Raw genomic sequence first — 20,054 nt, 5'->3', positions numbered from 1 at the left:
TCTCTGGGCAACCTGTTCCAGTGCCTCACCACCCTGAGAGTGAAGAATTTCTTCCTTCTATCTAATTGAAATCTACCTTTTTTCAGTTTAAAGCCATTGCCCCTTGTCCTATCACTAAAACCTAAACTCACCTGTGTTCCTCTTCCAGCAACTGGAATCCTTGATATCCTTCACATCAAAAAATTGGGCAAGATTCTCTCTGCATCTTTTCAAATGTGTTTGGGTTTTTTTGTTTGGTTTTGTTGTTATTGTTGGTGTTTTTTTGTTACTCTACTTTCCCAGACCAGCCCTTAAGGAAGAATGGAAAAGTAAACATCTCACTTTGCTTTCTGATCGACTTTCCCATCTCTGATGCAGTGAACTCAAAGAGAGACAGCACTGCTCCAGCATCTGCTCTGACTAGCTGTTGTCTTGGGAGGGAGGAGTTTCTTCTTTCACACTGGCTCCTGCTGCGGACAAACTTGTCACTCACAAGAACATTACTAGAACTAGAAGCACTGAAAGATTGTCCTTCTGGAGATAACAGATACTTAGCTAATAGTTTTGGGGTTTTTCTGGTTATTGTGAAATGTAGTTTACCTATGTATTTGATATGTACCAAACCCAACCAAGTTCTGCCAGATCCTTCAGACCTGTCTGGCAGCTTGGAACTTGTTCCCTGATCTTTTTGCATACCAAAGGGGTCTTAGCCACCTGCGACAGTCAGTACTTGAATTCTCACACGAGTATTTCTTCTATCACTGCTAGTTTTGAAGGGACTAATTCAAGCCTTCCGTAAAATGCATTTATGTATCATGATAAAGCAAACAGTAATGCAAAGTATGATAGAGAGGAGGAAGAAAAGGAGGGAGAAAAATGGTACAAGAAAGGAAGGGAAAAAATACCCAACATGCTAAGCAGTCAGATCTTTCAACACCTCAAATTAATTGTGTAGTTGCCTCATTTCTCACATTCCTAGCATCAAAAAAAAAATGTTCCAAGACTTTCAACTTCCACCCAGTAAGAAGAAGAGCTTAAAACATTTCAGTTTTCCTAGAATTTGCATCAGATCCCTTAACAGAACCTGAGGCTTTCTGCATACTGCATGACACATTTGGTAGCTAAGCTTTATGGTAGGTCCAAGAGCAGCATATCAAATGTCATTTCTTACTCAAGTCCCTTGTCAATACCACTCTTGATAAAGGTGGGAAAGATGTGCTGGGACAAGGTGATGTCCAAGGTTTCATTATATTGCACTCAAATTGCTCTTGTTCAGATCTTAATATAAAGGCTACTGAGATGAGCAAGGGAATGCAAACTGTGCTCTGAATTCTCATTACTGGCAAATCCCTGAACCACTTTTACACAAGCCACACCAATGCTGAAAGTGCCCTCGAAGCATTCTATTGCCTCCAGTACATTGTTTTATGGGTATAGGTTGAAAACACTGAGAACAAACCAAGGAAGTAGAAACACTTGGAGCATTTGTTGCCAATTCCTGATGCATTTAGAACTGATTTATGTTCTGCTTGCAAACAGTTGAACCAAAGTCTGCAGATTATCTACAAAATAGCTGCAGAACAAGTTCTAGATTATGTTATTCATAAAGCCTTTTTTAAAAGGCTTTTTAAAAAAACAAACAGCAAATATCCACTACTATTTGTTTTACGATTGGTGATCAAGTCAGTTACATGTGAGAAAATGAAAACAAGCCTTTTGCTCTGGTCTGTATGTTCATCTGAATATTCATGCAAAACTGTTCTCCTAATGTTAGGAAAAAACCTCAAAAGCCAATCACACATGTACTGAACATGTAAGGGATAAATTATGTCCGTATGGCCAAATAAAAGAAAACACACTCATTCTTCAGTGTTTTGCTCTCTGTAGTTAAGCTGGCCATCTGATACACTGAAATAAACTCTAGTATATTAATACTGCTAGACTGACTCCCCAGTGCAGTAGAACTTACCCATTATTTGAATACAGGAGTTGATGCTACACAATGAAAAATTTCAGCTACTAGAACTCAGGATTTCCTGTCTTTACAGTAGAATGAAGAGCAAATCTTTAGCAGCCTTGTGCCTGTCCAAGATTTTGAACTTCTGGAACAACAGCTTAGTTCAGGTATTTGACTTCTGACAGGGAAATCACAAACAAAGTTAGTATATCTAACCTCTTAACAGACACGACAAAATTGAATCTTCATGAGAATTTCATCTGCTCTCCAGGAGAGCAGGGCTGCATTATACATTGTTGCTGATATACAACATATATAGGTCACTGTTATGATTGCTTTAGCCAGAAAATAACTATTTTAAAGAACGCCACAAAGCAACAGAAGTATTTTTTTTTCCTACCCACAATGTCTTAAATAAGTCAGTGCCTTAACAGTAGTAGAGTTGTACTGTTTTTGTGTAAGACTAGCATACAAATTATCAGCCTCTAACTAACGAAGAGGATGTACAATTTATCCTCTGTGTTTCAGTAATTCAAAAAGGAATAAAAGCCAGTGATGGAAGCGTTTCATCTTCTTTGATCTGTTTAAGAAAGTGTCACCGACACAGCTAATGAATTTACTGACAGCCATATTAATGGAATATGATACAGATTTCAATACTGCATGTGATCCTGGTACTAAAAGAGATAAGGCAGCATAATAAAAACCCAACTCATCAGGACAAAGTTTGTTCTTGCACTAACAGACAAATACCAGCTACAAAAGTAGCACTAACTCCAAAGGAAAAAGAAAGCCACCAGGATTTCAGCTCATAGCCATAGCCAGTAAGAACGTGCATAACTAACTACTTTATGCTTGTCATCTGAAGACAAGGTGACTTTCTAAGCACATGCACCAACCCCTGGGACTGCTGCTTAGAACCAAGAACATGTAATCTAGAGTGTACCTTGAAAATGTTTAGAGAATTGAGAACAGTTGATGAGAATATAATAACCTGAGGGAAAGTTTATTCACTTCTGTCATTGTGACATTATTCCACCGCCCATCAAGTGTCTTGTCCCTTCCACAGCTTAGTATTACATTGAATAAACTGCGTAACAGAGACCTTGCTTCCAAGATTACAGCCTTACAGAGTAGAGGCAAACGCCATTTTAGTAACAGAGATCAAGTCAAGTGTGATCTTATTTATTTACAGGAAGATTGAAGTACGTTCTTCAGTTCCTCTCTATGCTCTGATTAACACTACAGTGACTACTCAATTACACTCTAGAGTTTTATTGACTTTGTCTTACTACACGTCAGTGTAAGATGTAGCCTTAACTCCTCACACAGATCTCATCACTTTTAAATCAGGCTCAAGATCTTTACTACTTTCTGATTTTAATTTTGTGAAATTACTCTTTATATCATAATTGCAACCTAATGGTACACAAAGTAAAGCATGGCGACTCTTTGAAATACAAACTTCTATACACATGCTGTAACTCAAAAGTGTAGTGGCTAAACAGAGCTTACCTAACCCTGAGTATTTAACTACTTAAAAGCATTCAAAAGAATTAAACCAAGAAAATCTTCATCTCTACCAAACAGAACATTTCCTTCAAGATAATAAGCCTAATTTGTTTCTAAGTATCTGCTTTTTTACTTAAAGTCTACCTCTAACTTCTTCCTTTGAAGAGGAGATGGCACTTGATTTGTCACAAGCATTGGTTCTTTTTAACCTACTGGGACTACCAATGCAATCTGTATTACAGACCAGCCCTCTTCTGAACAAGGTGTTCCTTTTAAGGGTTGTTTCAAGTAACTGCATTGCTAGAAATATGCATATGAACAACTACTGACCCAATGCATGGATATATCAACTTTGGTTAATAAGTAATCAGCAATTCATTAAAGGTAAAAACAAAACCCTACTCACCTTACACTGTATCCTGGGTTTCTGTTACATATTGAAGACAGTTAATGACCGTATTCAAGAGCTCTGGAATTTTCTCTGGTTAGTTGTGTTCACAGTAACAGCACTTCCTAGAAACTTAAACCTCAGTTTCGGCAGAAGCTGCCTTGGAAGCTGCTCTTAACCTAAGCTAGCTTCAGTCTACCAAACCTTGTCACTGGGATTTCTTGTAGCAAGGATAACAAGACCTGAGCTAAAAATGAGAGAGGTGCTCAGCCTAAAACTGCAGTGAAATCATGCTTTGGGATCCTAAAGACAAACAATTAATAGATTAGAATATTTCAGTTGAAAAATTGAGCCATATTTGCATCCGTACAGCAGACAGGTAATAGAAAAACAGATTTTAAAATGCCCATTAGTAGCAGCCTCAAAAAACATGTTTAAGTCTTGTGAACTACAGAGGTATAAGGAGGCAGAAATATGAAAGCCGACAGTAGCAGTTGTGTAGAGATGATTTTTTTTGGTGACTATCACCATTAACATAATATTGACTAAATCCCTGCACAAGTGTTCAAGTTAACTTCAATAGAATTTGTGATTTTCCTGCTAGAACCCATGTTGAAAGTTTTTAAATGTAGATACAACTATGAAACAGACATGCATACTATTCAGGTAGTTCGTATTTGTTTTATTACCATTTCTGTAACTGTTAGTATTTTCATATCTGGACATCTTGAAAGGAATTTTAGATTTACAACTTCAAAATACACTTACAGAATTATGTACGTCTTGATGACAGCTACTCTACTGCACTGTATACAACTTTGTTGTCCACCTTCCATGTCCTGCTCTACAGAGCTCCAAGCAAATGACAATGCGAGATTGATGTTCGCATTCAAGCTGCAGGAAAGCTCAGTATACGTAAAAAGAATAAGTGATAACTTGCAGTTCAACTATTTCAGGAATCAAGAAGAGCATACACAGAACTATACATTTTATCATTTTATTAGGAATAATTCCAAGTGGGTTATGAAGAAACTAATCCATTGAGTTTGATGAATTTTCCAAAATTTCTTTATGAAGATATGTTCACCAACAAACAGTAAAACTTCAGCAGAACTATTGTACACTGGGCAAAAATAGTCAGGCTGATACCAAAAAGCAACATGCAACATAAAAAAAAAAAAGATACAATATAAAGGAAGACAATCTGCTGAATATTAAAAACAACCTCAACATGAGCTCTTCGCAACCAGCACAGAACTATTCTACCCATCAAATCCAATTCACACAAAGGCAAGTTGGGCTGACAGAACCCAAGGATTAATAAAATGTTCCTCAGTGCAGTAGATTTGTATAGTGTTTTAGAGCATTTCCTTGGCTGGAACAAGCAGTATTAGGAATTCGTTTTGGCAAGGGAGAGAAATAAATACATATGGAATGCTACATTTTTAAATCAGCAGACTGTCTGAGGAATGAAATAGGGCATCAGTAAACTAAAAATAGCAGGGAGAAAAAAAAATTAAAACATTAATTTATTTGGGCTCAAAAGAGTATTCAAAACAGATCTTAAAGATGTCACAATAACTATATTCAGGCATTTAGACTAACGGGGAATAAAATCAGAAGATACACTTTTTCCAAGTTAAGGAGATTTTTACCCAAGCATATTGCTACCTTTGCAACACGTAGCTTGGTAAGCAATAATTGGCAACAAAATAAGTTGAAACGCTGTAATATCCTGCCCAAATATCAGTTCCAGATACTGTAATAACCAAGATGCAAACTAATTTTGTTGTAACAAGCCTAGACCACTTATATCAAACATGTCCCTGGTGAAAGAGCCATCCAGTTTGAGTTAGCGTTTTGAGAGTTCATTTGACAGCCAGTCAAGTCCCTCATACAGACCAGTTCCTTGCGTAGCACAGGTAGCCTGGACATACCACTGTCAAAGCAGAACACAGACAAAGATTAAACTTAAAAACTGACAAAATGCAAGCTGTGTTATCACAGTATGTGACAGCCAGATAAAACACTCAAATATTGTTCTTTAAACACTGTTTTGTGCCATAAGTAGTCAATATTGAACATAGTATTTTTATAAGTTTTTAAAAGTAGATGAGGTCTCAGGCATTATCCAAAAAACTCAGTGTTGATCTACCAAATGCTAGGACATCGTTTAGTGCATCAAGAAACAAATACAGAACTTGTCTTTGGCTTATAAGCTGAAAACTAGCTTCTTGTTTTTGAAAGACTGCTCTTCAGGAAATGGACATGTAATGATTTAAATTAACATACCTCTAACACATCTTCTATCAATATAATCTGTGTCAACATATAGACATTAAGGGAGTATTACAGAGAATAGGTGGTTTATGTGAAGCAACCCTAGGTCTTAAAGGCTGGTGCAGGTAGAACGATTCAGGAGCAACTTAATTTCCTCCTATCTTTGTAGCAGTGAGAAAGCAGAATGCATTTTCTTCCCCAGAATAGCAAGTATTGGGAAATCAGGAAAGCCCACCGCACACTTTGTCAAAAATGTTTGACAGCTGTATTTCAGTGACAGCCAGGAATATCTGTATTTTTCCAGGAAAAGGTGAGAGATGAAACACCCACAACAGCTGTACGCATTCGATTATACTTCTAAATAACTTATTTTGAGTGAGGACCTTAAACTATGCGCTGTAGGCTTTAATAGCACGTATGCGCATCTCTCTACAGAGAGAGGTGAAAACTTCCCTTTCCTTTAAAGTGAGATTATGTTTATGATAAATAATAAAGGAAGACGAGCTCAGCAACCAGGAAGTTTAGCACTTACAGTTCTGTTACGCAGAGACTGAAGACCTAGTTTATCTGTCATTTCACTGATTGCCATGGCATTTGGCAGGTCCTGTTTGTTCGCAAACAGAAGCAGCACTGCATCTTGCAGCTCATCCTCCTGAAGCTAACGGAAAAAACGGTCATGTTATTAAATTAGCCTAGTTAAGTACTTCAATTACTTCAACAAGCACTGAAGAAAACTAAATACGGATTTAAGGGTTATAGACATTTTCGTTTCTGAAGTCACTAGTAAGTACTGAGCGAAATTTAACTAGGACCCCACAGAACTTCTACAAGTACAGAAACATTCTTTCAATAGGCAGTTTAAATTTACTGGCAACTTGCTGCTGAAATTCTTAGCATTAATTTGTTTTTCCATAATTTTTTCTTCATCTGCTGCGTTTCTACTAAGGTTTTATGAAGGAACGAAAGGTTTAACACATTAGTAGTTCTTGAGCTAAAGCTCTTTACAGAGTGGTAGTTACGACTCAGTGCACTATGTCAAGATAATATGCACTGTACAAACCCCCTAAAATTTTAAAATCCTAAATGTCTTAGGGCAGCTGATGCACATCCAAAAATATGACAAAAGTATAACAATCATATTTCAGAAAGTTATTGATATTTACCATTTTCTGCAGCTCTGCTGCTGCTTCCTGGATTCTCTCTCTGTCATTGCTGTCTACCACAAAAATGAGGCCCTGTAAAGATGTTAAGCAGTTTTGAAAAGCCAATGTAAACGTGCAGTACTATTTTAAAAACAAAAAGACTCACAGTGAATATTGTGGCTGTGCCCTCTCTTAGGTAAGCAAATTTGACAGAAATTTCTGTTTATGCAATGCAAGATGCCTGTCTGAACAAGTACATAGTAAGTTTCAACTGCAAATAAAGCTAGGTGATCTAAATAAAAAAGGTAAACACCACAAAAGTCAGTTTATAGACTAGTGTGGGATTCATTAGTTTGAAGGGAAAAAAAGAAAAAAAAGACCTCAGCAAAATTCCAGAAGCAAACTCTCCCCCTCCTTATTCACTCACTGTATCATGTTAAATGCAACAAGAGAATCACAAGTGCTTCACCATCTCATGTTTCACTTAAAAAACGCACACCCTTAAAGCAAGGCCTGAATTTGTTTAAAAAAGTTTGTACCAAACAGTATTTCCAATGGCATCTCTGTTTTTCAAGTGTCTCCTTACATATACTATTTACTCTTAAAATTTCAGTCTGAAAACCTTACATTTTATCATTCTCTTTAAGAAACCAAAAGCCAACTCTTAAATATATTTAGTAATAGGGTTGAATAAGGAACTGAAATTACGTGTTACTCTATTCACAACAATACTTTGCTAGCTCCTTTTCATCAATCCAGACATCTCAATTTTTCTGCCCCAATCACATGCATTACGCTGCACAGAAGTTTCTCGGAAACAACTCTACATTTGATACAGCAAAAAAACCACAGACCAGTCACTCCTGAAGTTTTCTAACACTAGTAAGCAATTTACCTTACTAACTGGGAACCAAGGGAAAGAATGACATTTACGTCACCGAAAATGACAGCGGTCACATCAATATGAAGTGGACGCTTTTAATCAATTGGTTACAAAATCTTTTACAGTATTTTTAGATACTCAGTGTACTAAATACACTGATCTAGCACAGTAAAAGCTATATACTTTAAAGCTGATTAGAAAAGCACAAATACAGGCTAGGTAGAGAATGGACTGAGAGCAGCCCTGAGGAGGACAACTTTGGGGTGTTAGTTGATGAGAAGCTCAACATGAGCCGGCAATGTGCACTGGCAGCCCAGAAAGCCAACCGTGTCCTGGGCTGCATCAAAAGAAGTGTGGCCAGCAGGTCGAGGGAGGTGATTCTGCCCCTCTACTCTGCTCTCGTGAGACCCCACCTGCAATGCTGCATTCAGCTCTGGAGTCCCCAGTATAAGAAGGACATTCTGCTGCTGGAGAGGGTCCAGAGGAGGGCTACGAAGATGATCAGACGGCTGGAGCACCTCTGCTACGAAGGCAGGCTGAGAGTGTTGTTTTTTTCAGCCTGGAGAAGAGAAGGCTCCAGGGAGACCTTAGAGAAGCCTTCCAGTACTTAAAAGGGGCCTACTTTACAAGTACAAGTAGTGACTGGACAAGGGGCAATGACTTTAAACTGAAAGAGGGGAGATTTCTATTAGATATAAGGAAGAAATTTTTTACAATGAGAGTGATGAAACACTGGAACAGGTTGCCCAGAAAGGCTGTGGATGCCCCATCCCTGGAAGTGTTCAAGGCCAGGTTGGATGAGGCTTTGAGCAACCTGATCTAGTGGAAGGTGTCCCTGCCCATGGCAGAGGGGTTGGAACTAGATGATCTTTAAGGTCTCTTCCAACTCTAACCATTCTATGACTATGAAAAAAAAAGAGTATGTAGAAGGCATTTAGACAATAACATTTTTCATGTATAAGACAAAGCCAGATCAAACGAATCAAAGCACGGGTATAGTAAAGTTGAAGAGTTCCTCACAAACAAAACAGTTGATCTGGGACATTACAGAACACTGGTAGATCCTAAAGGACTTCATCCTTGCCAGGCTACACTCATGGCTATACTTGAAGCCTTCAGGGTAACAAACCAGCTTCAACTAGAACAAATTCTGGGTATCCCTTAGAACTTGCAGGAAGTAGTGAGGAGCCCTTCTGAAAGGAAGGGACAGAAGACAACTTTTCATGTATAATGAGACTTTACAAAACAGGTCTAACAACTGCCATCTCAGAACTCTTACCTGTGTGTTTTGGAAATAATGTCTCCAAAGAGGTCTAATTTTATCTTGACCACCAACATCCCAAACTGTGAAACAAATGTTTTTATATTCTACTGTTTCCACATTGAAACCTAAAATAAGAGTCAAACAGTTAGAAATAGTTAATGCTAGTGTTAAAATGTAATTCTAATAGTGTTAAAGATAGTTGCTTCTAAGTTATATTTCTCCCAAATACACACAAAATCGCTTATTAGAAAATTGACTGAATGGGGAAAAAAAAAATAAAAATCAACAAAATTCAAGTATGTCAGCTTTGGCTCAGCAAGTTTTTCAGCCACACACTGCTAAAGGTTCATGTTGTTTGATTCCTATACTCCTGAGCATCTGCTACTGGCCACTGTCAGACACAGGATTCTGGTCTAGATATATCTTTGGCCTGACATGTTATGGCAGTACCAGAAAGCTCATGTTTGTCTTGATTCTTACACCAACAGCAAAGAGAGCAAATCCCTACACTCTTCAGAAGTCCATCTGTACAACACAGGTTTAGAGTAACAAGAATGAAGACTTGAGAATTGATTATCTTACCAATAGTGGGAATTGTGGTGACAATTTCTCCTAGCTTCAGTTTATAAAGAATAGTTGTCTTACCAGCAGCATCCAAACCAACTAGAAGAAACAGAAAATGTGATTTAGTTCACAACATGAACTGCAACCTGCTGATTTTAAAATACGCCATTTGACATACAGAGTATTAGGGTTTTTTTCAGAGAAGAAAAAAAACTTTTTAAACAGTCTTAAGTAATTGTCAATATACTACTGTATGTTTCTCCCCATCTCCTCTACCCAGCACTGAGAGAGAGAAGCAATGAAGAAAACGAGCTCAATAACACACTTCCATCCACAACCTACAGGCTCACAAGTTTCTAGTCATCATCCTTAGTATTTGTGTTCATTTTTACCATTCACTTGGAAAGTTCCTTCTGTGTAAGTCAGGATGGTTTTAGCAACAATCTACAAGCAGCACATAGTTTCTAACTGACCATGTTTGCTACTTCGCACTCAAGTTGGGGAAGGTCTCACTTACTCAGCCTTCAGCTAAGGCCAGTTTCACAGGCATCTCCACCAAGAGCAGTTGGCACTATCAATAGAAGACACTCTCAGCTCCTTCATCCCAGTCCCTTTGACAAAACATTTCTTTTGCATTGACAAAACCACATACATTAGGAAACTCCGCATATACCCTAAGGGCTGTAACGTCACTTCTATTCACTGAGACCCACCAGTAGGCTTTCATTAGGAGTCTCCACTTTTGACCATTATAGAAGGCCTTCTGCACTGAAATTTGCTCTTCTTTTTCTACAACAAAACTTAAGCTTGCTGTTTTTCAATGCAAGCTATATGGTAAATACGTCATCCTTAAATAAACAAATAAACTGGAGCCTCGAAGACATTTTCTAAGCAGCATCACCAACACGGCAGGCATACACTGCAGTTTTCTAAAACTGTGCAACTGTTTATCCTTCGGCATTTCAGAACACGTAAGAGCAAACCAAAACACAATTCTATACATTACAATCCAATGCCTAGCACGGAAGCACCTAAATAAACAGTGGATACTAAACACTTAACCACGGCAACAGTTTGAATAAGATGTCTATTTGTGAAACTTAAAAATAGTCAATAAAATTTTGCCCAAACAAAAATAAAACTCCCAAAGTATTAATTAAATAATACTTGCATAAGAAACCAAACGCTATCCTTCTTTGATAACATTCTTAAGTGTTCCAAGTTAACTTCCTACTTGGTGACTGAGATATATTAAGCTTTAAGTGGTTTGAGGACTATTAATAATATAACTGGTTCCTTAGCATTGCAATAAAATGGAATTTTAAATTACCTACTTATTCAGAATGAAACCAAACTCTTAAAAAGCCTCCTCCTTCTCAAGACATAAACTGCTGTTACAGCAAACTAATTAAAAACCCTATCTATAATTGTCCTATATTCTGACACTATGAACAGGATTATACATACCAATGCAGTTTCTTTGGTATTGTCATAGTGTGTTCAGAAAAAAAGGGTTTTCTAATCATTAATGTCATGAAAGAAGAGGGGCGGGGAAAAAGAGTACCATCAAAACCAAAGCTCCTTGACAGGTAATAAACTCCCCAAATGCTCAGATTACAATTTAACAGTTTTAAGTTTGCTATTGTCTAACTGTTGTTCTCTTTTAGAACCAAACGCAAGCGTAAGCAAAAAAGACAGAGAGTAGCAGAAGTTTCACGAGAGCCTGCAAGTCATGAAACTTGTAAACGTTAGCATTTTCCCCACACCAGTCGAGTGTCAGGTAGCCTTAGAAAAACCTTTAAGTCAACTCTGAAACCCTCAAATGCTCCATCTATGCTGAAAAACAGTGTTTTCAATAGCACAATGCTTAAAGCCCAACACTACTCTCACATAGCTCAAAGTGAGCATGTGTAGGTTGCCAAGATCTTTACAAGAAAATACATATTGTGTACATGCATTATATGCGATAGCTTCCCAGTAAACGAACATTAAGATTGTTTAGAGAGTCATCAATTAAAGCTACACATACTCACAAACTTTTCTCCATTCCCCCCCCGTTCCCCACCCCCACAAAAAAATCCCAAACCTGTAACAGGTATCAGTAGAACAAACACTGACAGGATTTGTTACAATTAGCAATGAAAGAAAGATGGCCTTATCCACACAAATGTTTCAGTGTGTTTAGGGTTTATACTAAAGGTATAGATAAAGGAAAAAAAAAAGCCAATCTCATTTCAAAGAATGTACACAGCATATCGAGAACCATCTGAAGATATGACTCAGAGTTAAGAAATTAGAAACTAGTCAAGAATTTTAAACTATTTCCTCAATTTAAGAAATTATCACGCCAGTTATCCACTCTGCTCTTGTGCCAGGACCCACCACCACCTCAACAGCGTTGGCAGAGGCCTACATTAGCTATGTAAGCACAAAGCCCAGAGACTTTGCTTAAATCCACTCTTATCCACAATTCTAATTAAGGTGTTGGACTTTGCACGGAGGCAGGCTGAGTTACAGATATGTGCTTTCTTCTTCTGACTCCACACTTGAGACAGCAGCTTTTAACCAAGGGAAGGCAGCTTCTGCAAATCATCATGACCCTATTTGCGAAAACTGCCTCTTTTAGCCAAACTGCAAGTCTTATGAAGTCTAAACAAGTAATAGTCATCAAGAGCATAGCTTCCGTCATATTTCTTACGCCAATGTACCATTTATCACCCTTTTTAGAACAAGAATTTTAGAGCACCAAATCACATCTAATCTTTTGAGCTGTTCTGAAGTGTAACTATTGCTTTTAGGAGTCCAAGAATAAACACATATTTACATTTGCACTGGAACACCAAACATAAATCTATGAGCTACTTCCATGTCATAATCTTTAGGTTGATTGAACTATCAACATTAAAACCTAAGTCTTAAATCCCCAAATAATGTAAATTTCCAATTCTACATTTTCACTACGACTCCGCTGTGTGACTGACCACCAACAAGACCGAGGTGTCGGACTCCTAAGGCAGGGTGTGACAGTCAACAGTACCACAAAGCATTAAGACTACAGTAAAGTACAGGTGGGAAGCAGAGACCTGCACTTGCAACCATTTATCGTTAAACTGAGTCCAACCAACATCCTCTTCCTCTAGCTAGAGAAAACACATCTACAGTGCTTTTAATTGCTTTTATAAACAAGTACGGCTCTAAGTCCCTTACCCCTCTTATTCACAGCCTATCACTCGTCTTTCTAAATCTTAAGCTTGTAGTTCACTTGTCCCTGAGAACACCACCCCTGTGACCACATCATATTCCTCATCTACCAACTTTCTACTTTGATCATTGGTCGCTAAAAATTAATCTGCCTTAGTTATCATAGCACAGAACTTTTAAACTATAGATGCAGAAAAATTGAGAATTGTCTTTTTAAATGGAATCCCCATCAAGACCAACCGATTTTGGTTGTCACACTGAGATTTCCAAAGTTTGCCACATAATATAGCACATTGCTGCTTCCAAAATTCATGTTTCCTCATAATCAGAGAAGGGGGAAAAAAAAAGCTTCTACTGTATTTAACTGATTCACAACATTCATGTTACAATCAAAAGCCAGCTTAAAAAAAAAAATTATTAATGAATCCCAATTTACCACAGGTTTGTATTCCTTCACTTCTGTTTTACCTTTATACTTGTTCCCTCAAAATCCCTCTTATTTACCCTTTATATGCTATTGCTCTTTCAGGTTTCATTTCAACTGGGTAAGTCTTTGGGGGGCATGAAGGAGTCATTCTCCATACAGCTTTCTCGAGAAAACACACACACACAAATCAACAGCATGCAAACCAACAGTGATTAATAAAAACCAAATGAAAACCAGCTAAATGGTTTTGTGCTGTACAGTGACACGATTCCCAAAGAATCTGACAATTTTTTTCCCGTATGTATTTAATAATTATCTTCATGTTCTGAAGCTCTGAGTAGCTATTATCTCAGTTAACACTTGCACAACTACACCAAGACACAGAACACTAAATTACCATACCGAAAGGTGCACAATGAATCAGTAACTTCTCTTTTTTAAGCACAAGAAACGGTGAGTGAAGAGTTTTACAGACAGGTACACGTAGGGTTAGGATTCAGTTTTTCCACTCTAATGCCCTGGTTGCCTAGTCATAACTTTAAGTCAATCAATAGTATCCTACAGTTATTTCTTTTCCCTCATGTTACTACAGAGAAGATGCAAGAATTATTTACATGCATTTCCTCAGAATGTTAACTTAATATTTCAGAAAAATACTTATACAAGTGCATTTTTTAAAAACCAAAATTTCAATAACAGCATAGCATTAAATGTTCACCTTTTATCATGTATGTAGTTTGAGAATATAAAAGATAGTGTGTCATGTTCGCTGTAGGTAATGGTACCTGATGAGAAATATTCAATCCTGCAGAACTCAGTGACACAAAGCCTGTCTTAAGAGTTAAATTAATTCTACTTTATCTTGAGTTCTGCAGAAACAGAAGCGGGCTGTGAAAAGGAAGATTGAATTATAAATTAATCGTATGTTCATTATCAACTCACCCATACAGTATTTTCCCCTAAATATTTCTCTATAAACACCTTAGCCTATAAAGTTACTTCACTGGTGTACTACAGGCAAAAACTGAAATGCCTACCTAGCCTTGTATGGCTCATTTTCAAATCATAAACTGAAAATTACCACCTTGAGGAAAAGTTTCCTTCAGTCCCAGTATTCATTCAGACATCCCCCCTCAGAGGGCTGATATATCATGTAGAATGCTATGAAGAGCTTCTTTCCACGTTACACGTATAAACGAATTACGTCTTATGCAATGTCACGTGATACATTCTCATCACAACACAGCAAAGTTTGCACTTTTATACTACATAACAAATACAGTGCAGTCTCATGCTCTGATCCAGTCCTGTATCTGAATATAATGCCTTAAAATCAAAATTATATATATTAAAAAAGATGCATTTGAACGAACTGCTAGAAAGTTCAGCTCCTTAACTCGTACCTAACCTAAAGCTGAACTGATTACCTATCAATGAAGAAACTAAAGCCTTCCAAGCTGTTTTGATCTGTATGACTTTGCTTTCTTGTTTTGATTATTTTGCAGGGTGCAACAGAACTACAAATACCATAGACACTATCATACCCTACAGTCAAGCTCATTTGAAGATGTTGCTTCATTCATTTAGAGTCATATAAACAGTCTGGCTTTTAGGGAGACAGTCAAATCACTTCCTTGAAACCAACAGATGTACTGAGCTGTATCAAAACCAAAAATTACTCAGGTTATTTTGAATTGGATGAGAGTATCTAATTTCAAACAGAGGAGATACACTAAAAATTACTGTGCATGCAATAAAGAACTCTGTCATCACAAAATGTATGGAGAACACAGAAATTATAACTTGAAAAAAAGCTGCACTTTGTGTCTGCTGTGCATACCCAGGCAGTGTTAAGGATGAGCTGTGTGCCAAGAAGTTTCACAGTTCGGATCCAGTCCCACTGCTGCCTACACCAAAATAAGCACTTCATGTAATTTCTTAGGACATGCTAACATATTTCACTTTGGTAACAGAATTGGAGAAAAATTTGAGGGTTAAGATCTCTTTGTACCTATAGCTTGCAGGAGGGGGTAGAAAGAGGCAGAGAAGAGCTGAAGTAGAGGAGGAAATACAGAATGCAGTATGCGCTTGCTTTGACCTTTTGAACCAGAATCTTAAAGTGAGAATCTTCAAGAGCCGCTGGCTTCAACTCTTACACAGTCCGTTTCAAGAGAAACACAATCTAATTCCAAATGAATAATTACAGGCTAACAGTAAAACTAAGCACTGAAAAAGCAACCTACAGGGTTTTATGATTTTGTGCACGAGGTTCAGGAGAATTAAAGCGCACAGACACGATACCGAAACGTCCTTTCACAAGCGTCGGAGATACAGACACCTTAATTACCGAAAACCGGCCATTATACAGCAATTTTTTACGCTCCTGGTGTTGAAGGCACCGGGCTTTGTCACATCCTTCTGGCGAAGCCAGCGGGCTGGGGCAGGAGCGGCGTCCCCGGGCCGAGAGCACAACGGCCCCGGGGGCGGCGCGGACCAGCCTGGGCAGAGGGACCCTCTCGGCAGCCCGACGCGTTCCCCCCCCCGGCGGGCACCGGCTTCGCCCGCTGCAATCCGATCTTTGTTCGACGCTTTGCTCCGGCCCCACGCAAGCGGAAACGCAGGTGCGAGGAGCAGGGGCTGCGGCCGCGCACGCCCCGCGGCCAGGCCCGGGGAGCGGGGCTCTGCCTCTCCTCGTCCGGGGTAGCCGCGACCTCCGGCAGCGGGATCGGGGGGCGGAGGGGAGGGGCCGGGGCAGAAGAGAGAAGAAAACGAGAACGCGGTAGAGGAAAAGGAAGGGCGGACATATCCCGATCCCACCTCCTTCCCCCACCGCTCCTTCTCTCCTCTCTGCTCGTTCACGTTCCAGCGACCCCGCCAGCCCTAAGGGAAGAGGGCAGAGGCGCCCCGTCCCCCACACACCCCGGGACTGGGCAGGCTTCCCACGCCTCGAGCCCGCGGTCCCCCTCCCGCCGTCCTCCCCCTCCCCCACCGCCAGCAGGACGCGTCCGTGAGGGAGCGGGCGGGCGGCCGGGCCTGCCGTCGGCCGCGGCCGGGCAGGGCAGGGCGCTGCGGCGGCAGGGCTCCGGCGGGCCGCTGTCGCCCCTTACCCATGAGGATGCGCATCTGCTTCTTGCCGAAGAGGCGTGAGAAGAGCGAGGAGATGGTGAGGCCCATGGCGGCTCCGGCGCGGGGCTGGGCGGCGGCGCAGGCGGCGGGAGGCGCGCGGGGAGGGAGGGGGAGCGCGGCGCGGAGCTGTCGGCGCTCACGGATCCCTCCGCGAGCGAGGAGGCGGGCGGGCGGCCAAGGCGCGGCGTTCGCCCGGCGACGCCGAATCACAAGGCGCAAGCGGCAGCAACGGCGGCGGCTGCTGCTCCGTGACCGGCAAACCTCGCTCGCTGCCTCGCTCTCTGCCACGTCACGCTCGCCACGGCCACCCCAGCTCCAACGCGGACGAAATCACGTCACGCTCGCCACATCCCCCCGGCTGCGGCGCCGCCCTCCGCCGCGCGGCTCGAGCGCCCGGCGGCGGCGGGGACTACTGCTCCCGGCAGGCGCCGCGCGCGCCGCGCGCCCGGCTGCTTCCAACCGCTGCCGCGCGCGCCTGACGGGGAATGGAGTCGCTGCCTCCGTCCCGCCTCGCCGCAGCTTCCGCCCGCCGCGGGCAGTGCAGAGCGGGACACGCCGGGAAGCGTAGTCCGCCGGGCGCCCAGGAGCTGCCCGGGCTGAGGGCACGGCCCCGCAGCACCGCGGCGGGCGGGAGCGCCCGTACCCCCGGCACGCGTGCCGCGGGCTCATCCCCCCAGCCCCAGTAATTTATCCCACTGCGTCTCGTGCTCCTGCTGCGCTTCGGCTGGGGTAGACAGCCACCGGGCTCCTCTTCCGAAGGGCCACAGGCTCGCTGGGAGCAGGAGATCAATTAAAAAAAACAAAACAAAACAAAACCAAAAAAAACCAAAAAACAAACCAACAAGATAAAGAAACCAACCCTGTCACAGGAACAGTGATTCCTGCAGGATCTTTTCCTCACACTGTTTCTAGGAGCCGGGCCCTCGGCAGTCCCCGAGGCGGCAGTCAAGGCAAACGGCATGGTCCTGGCACCAGAACGGCACACGGGTTTTTGGCCAGGAAGCAGCAGATAGGTACAGGGAAGTAACACGGGAATAAAACTGAAACACGCCATGGTTTGCTAGAAACACGCCCCTTTTTTGAGAGGTATGCTTGGTTCCGTAACCAGCTGTAACAGCTTCTTTCTTTTCTGCCAAAAGCCCTCAGTATGTTGATAACTAAATTTGGGGCAACACATAGACGAGCTGCATTTAGTACTGAAGCAACCGAGCTCCCTAGGCTAACGAAGCATTGGTTCAATCAGAAGCCCTAAAAAATTTTAAGGGCATTAGAGCCTACCTATACTAATTAGAAACTACGTCAGCACACAGTAGCTAACACTTTTCAAACAGAAGCTGTTCACTTATTTGTTTAAGAAAAACATCTCGGATCACCTTGATAAAGACAGTCCTGAACGAGATCCTAACAGTGGGCTACTGGGAGCAAGACTCAACTGAGGCTGTTCTTTTCTTACGTGTCATGTTGAAAGTCTTATTCGAGTTTTAAATCATGTTCTTCTGAAACAAAAATCTGTTGTGAATTAAGATTAAAAGTTATACTTTTATGAAATTCAAGTTTCAAATAAGTCATATTTTAACTTAATCTAGTTAGTGCCTAAGATGTTAATATGATCCTGATTAACTATTAGATTTCAATTTCCTGACAGTTTTAAGGAGTGCAGTTCTAGGCTTCCAATACTTAACTATTTTCTCTTCAGAGCCCTTGGTATTTACACTTTTTTTGGGCCAGGAAAGTTAAGCTTCCCTGAATTTAGCTGAGGATAAGTGTAACAAAAGTATTTGAAGGACTCTTTCTCAAATAAGCTACTTTCTAGACCTCCGGGCTGGCACATTCTCACTACAGCTAGGTCGTTAATAGATATAGCCTTCATTATTTCAGTTGTTTGAGTACAAATAGTTGTTTGAGTACAAACAGTTGTTTGAGTACAATAGCCTTTCATTATTTCAGTTGTTTGAGTACAATCTAACAAACATCTGCTTTAGAAGTGACTGTCAGTCATCAGCCTTTCGACATTAACGTAAGTGGTTGCTCTGTATAATCAGACATAACTATTATTCACAACATACTTTTGATTAATTCTCTCCTATTCAGATCATGGATGTTAACACTGCTGAAGGACTGAGCTGCACCTTGACCACATTCCATTGCACTTTCTCCCATGTTTTGGTTCTTGGCATTATTTTTACGCTGTTTAAAAGAAATTTGAGAAGCCTCAAAGCTTATACATACCCAGTTTACTCTCCTGTTACACTACTTGAGGCAGTCTTAATTTCTTCTGATGACCCAATTGAGGTCCTTTATTTTTAGCATTTCTTTACTGAACAGCTGCTACCTTTTTTCTAGGACCTTTTCTCATCATCCAGGTATTCTCTCCTTCACTTGGGGACTTTTTCTCATCCTGGTCCAAACAATGTTTGTGTGTACATATATTTTTTTTTTTTTAAAGTCAGATGAAGACCGAGGCAAAGCTACTGAAACTAGTAGTTTTTTGCACTGTCCTTTGGCCATCAAGCCTCAGATGAATGAGGCTTTACCTATATTTTAAGCACATTGAGTTAAAAAACCAAACCAAAAAAAAAAACAGGTGGGAAAATTCCAGCTCACCAAGCTGGCAGCTACTTTCTGCAGCTGATAAAATTCCTCTGCTGCAACGCTACGAATGGCTGAAGCATCCCTTGTCAAAACAGGCATGCTCAGTGCAAAAGGACTGCAGGAAGACAGGACAAGATCAGAAACCTGCAATAACGAAAGACTATTCCTGTTTTAGTGACTACATTTTGGCTAGACTTGTAGTTCCAGGTTAAGGTCCTTTTGAACCACCTTTACTGAAAGCATGACACGTCACTGATGAAGACAGCAAACAACTCAGTACAACTTTTCTTTTTCCTTTTCTTTTGAAGATTCCAATTCTGTTTAAGCATCTAGTTATTCAGGGATTTAAACTAATACCAACTCTGTTAAAGGAACCAGAAATGAGCTTTGCTTGCAGTCTACTTCCCACTATCATGTTTATCAAGGCCCTCTCAGACGTGTACAAGAAACAGACTGAAGATTGGATAAATTTTGCTTGGAAGCCGGTCTCTGCCATTTGCTTTCTTGAGGATCCTGCAGCTCTATCGTATTACAACCATGATGCGTGATCAAACTACAATACCACTCCATCACATCAGGTATCTCTGGTCACCTAAGGGGTAGAGCTTCATCAAGTCAGTCTGAGCAGCAGTTTTTACAAGCTGCTGAACAGCTTTGCTTACACAGGGGAGGGGAAAAACAAACAAACCAACCAATCACACCCATCAGCTAAGTCACATAACTTCCAAAGACAGAAAAA

General features: G+C 40.7%; 1 protein-coding gene across 1 annotated transcript; it reads right to left on the bottom strand.

The window, feature by feature from the left end:
* Nucleotides 1–4,819: 4,819 nt before the first annotated feature.
* Nucleotides 4,820–16,794, bottom strand: ARF4 (ARF GTPase 4). Its single transcript, XM_086618884.1, has 6 exons — nucleotides 16,705–16,794; nucleotides 9,988–10,068; nucleotides 9,421–9,530; nucleotides 7,280–7,351; nucleotides 6,649–6,774; nucleotides 4,820–5,775 (listed from the first exon to the last, which is right to left on the bottom strand). The coding sequence occupies exons 1-6, from the start codon at nucleotides 16,769–16,771 to the stop codon at nucleotides 5,689–5,691; spliced, it is 543 nt and encodes a 180-aa protein (XP_086475010.1). The 5' UTR covers nucleotides 16,772–16,794; the 3' UTR covers nucleotides 4,820–5,688.
* Nucleotides 16,795–20,054: the final 3,260 nt, after the last annotated feature.

This window comes from Tauraco erythrolophus, chromosome 12, assembly GCF_009769465.1.
Source record: "Tauraco erythrolophus isolate bTauEry1 chromosome 12, bTauEry1.pri, whole genome shotgun sequence".
NCBI lineage: Eukaryota > Metazoa > Chordata > Aves > Musophagiformes > Musophagidae > Tauraco > Tauraco erythrolophus.
The sequence above is the reverse complement of the archived record's forward strand: the minus strand, read 5'-3'. Positions and strand labels throughout refer to the sequence as shown.

Bases quoted from the DNA above. Each gene is read 5' to 3' on its own strand.
- ARF4 (XM_086618884.1), bottom strand. From the start codon at position 16,771: ATGGGCCTCACCATCTCCTCGCTCTTCTCACGCCTCTTCGGCAAGAAG. The intron at 10,069-16,704 runs GTAAGGGGCGAC...TGTTTCTTCTAG, and splicing joins GCAGATGCGCATCCTCATGG to TTGGTTTGGATGCTGCTGGT. The intron at 9,531-9,987 runs GTAAGATAATCA...CTCTTATTTTAG, and splicing joins CACCACAATTCCCACTATTG to GTTTCAATGTGGAAACAGTA.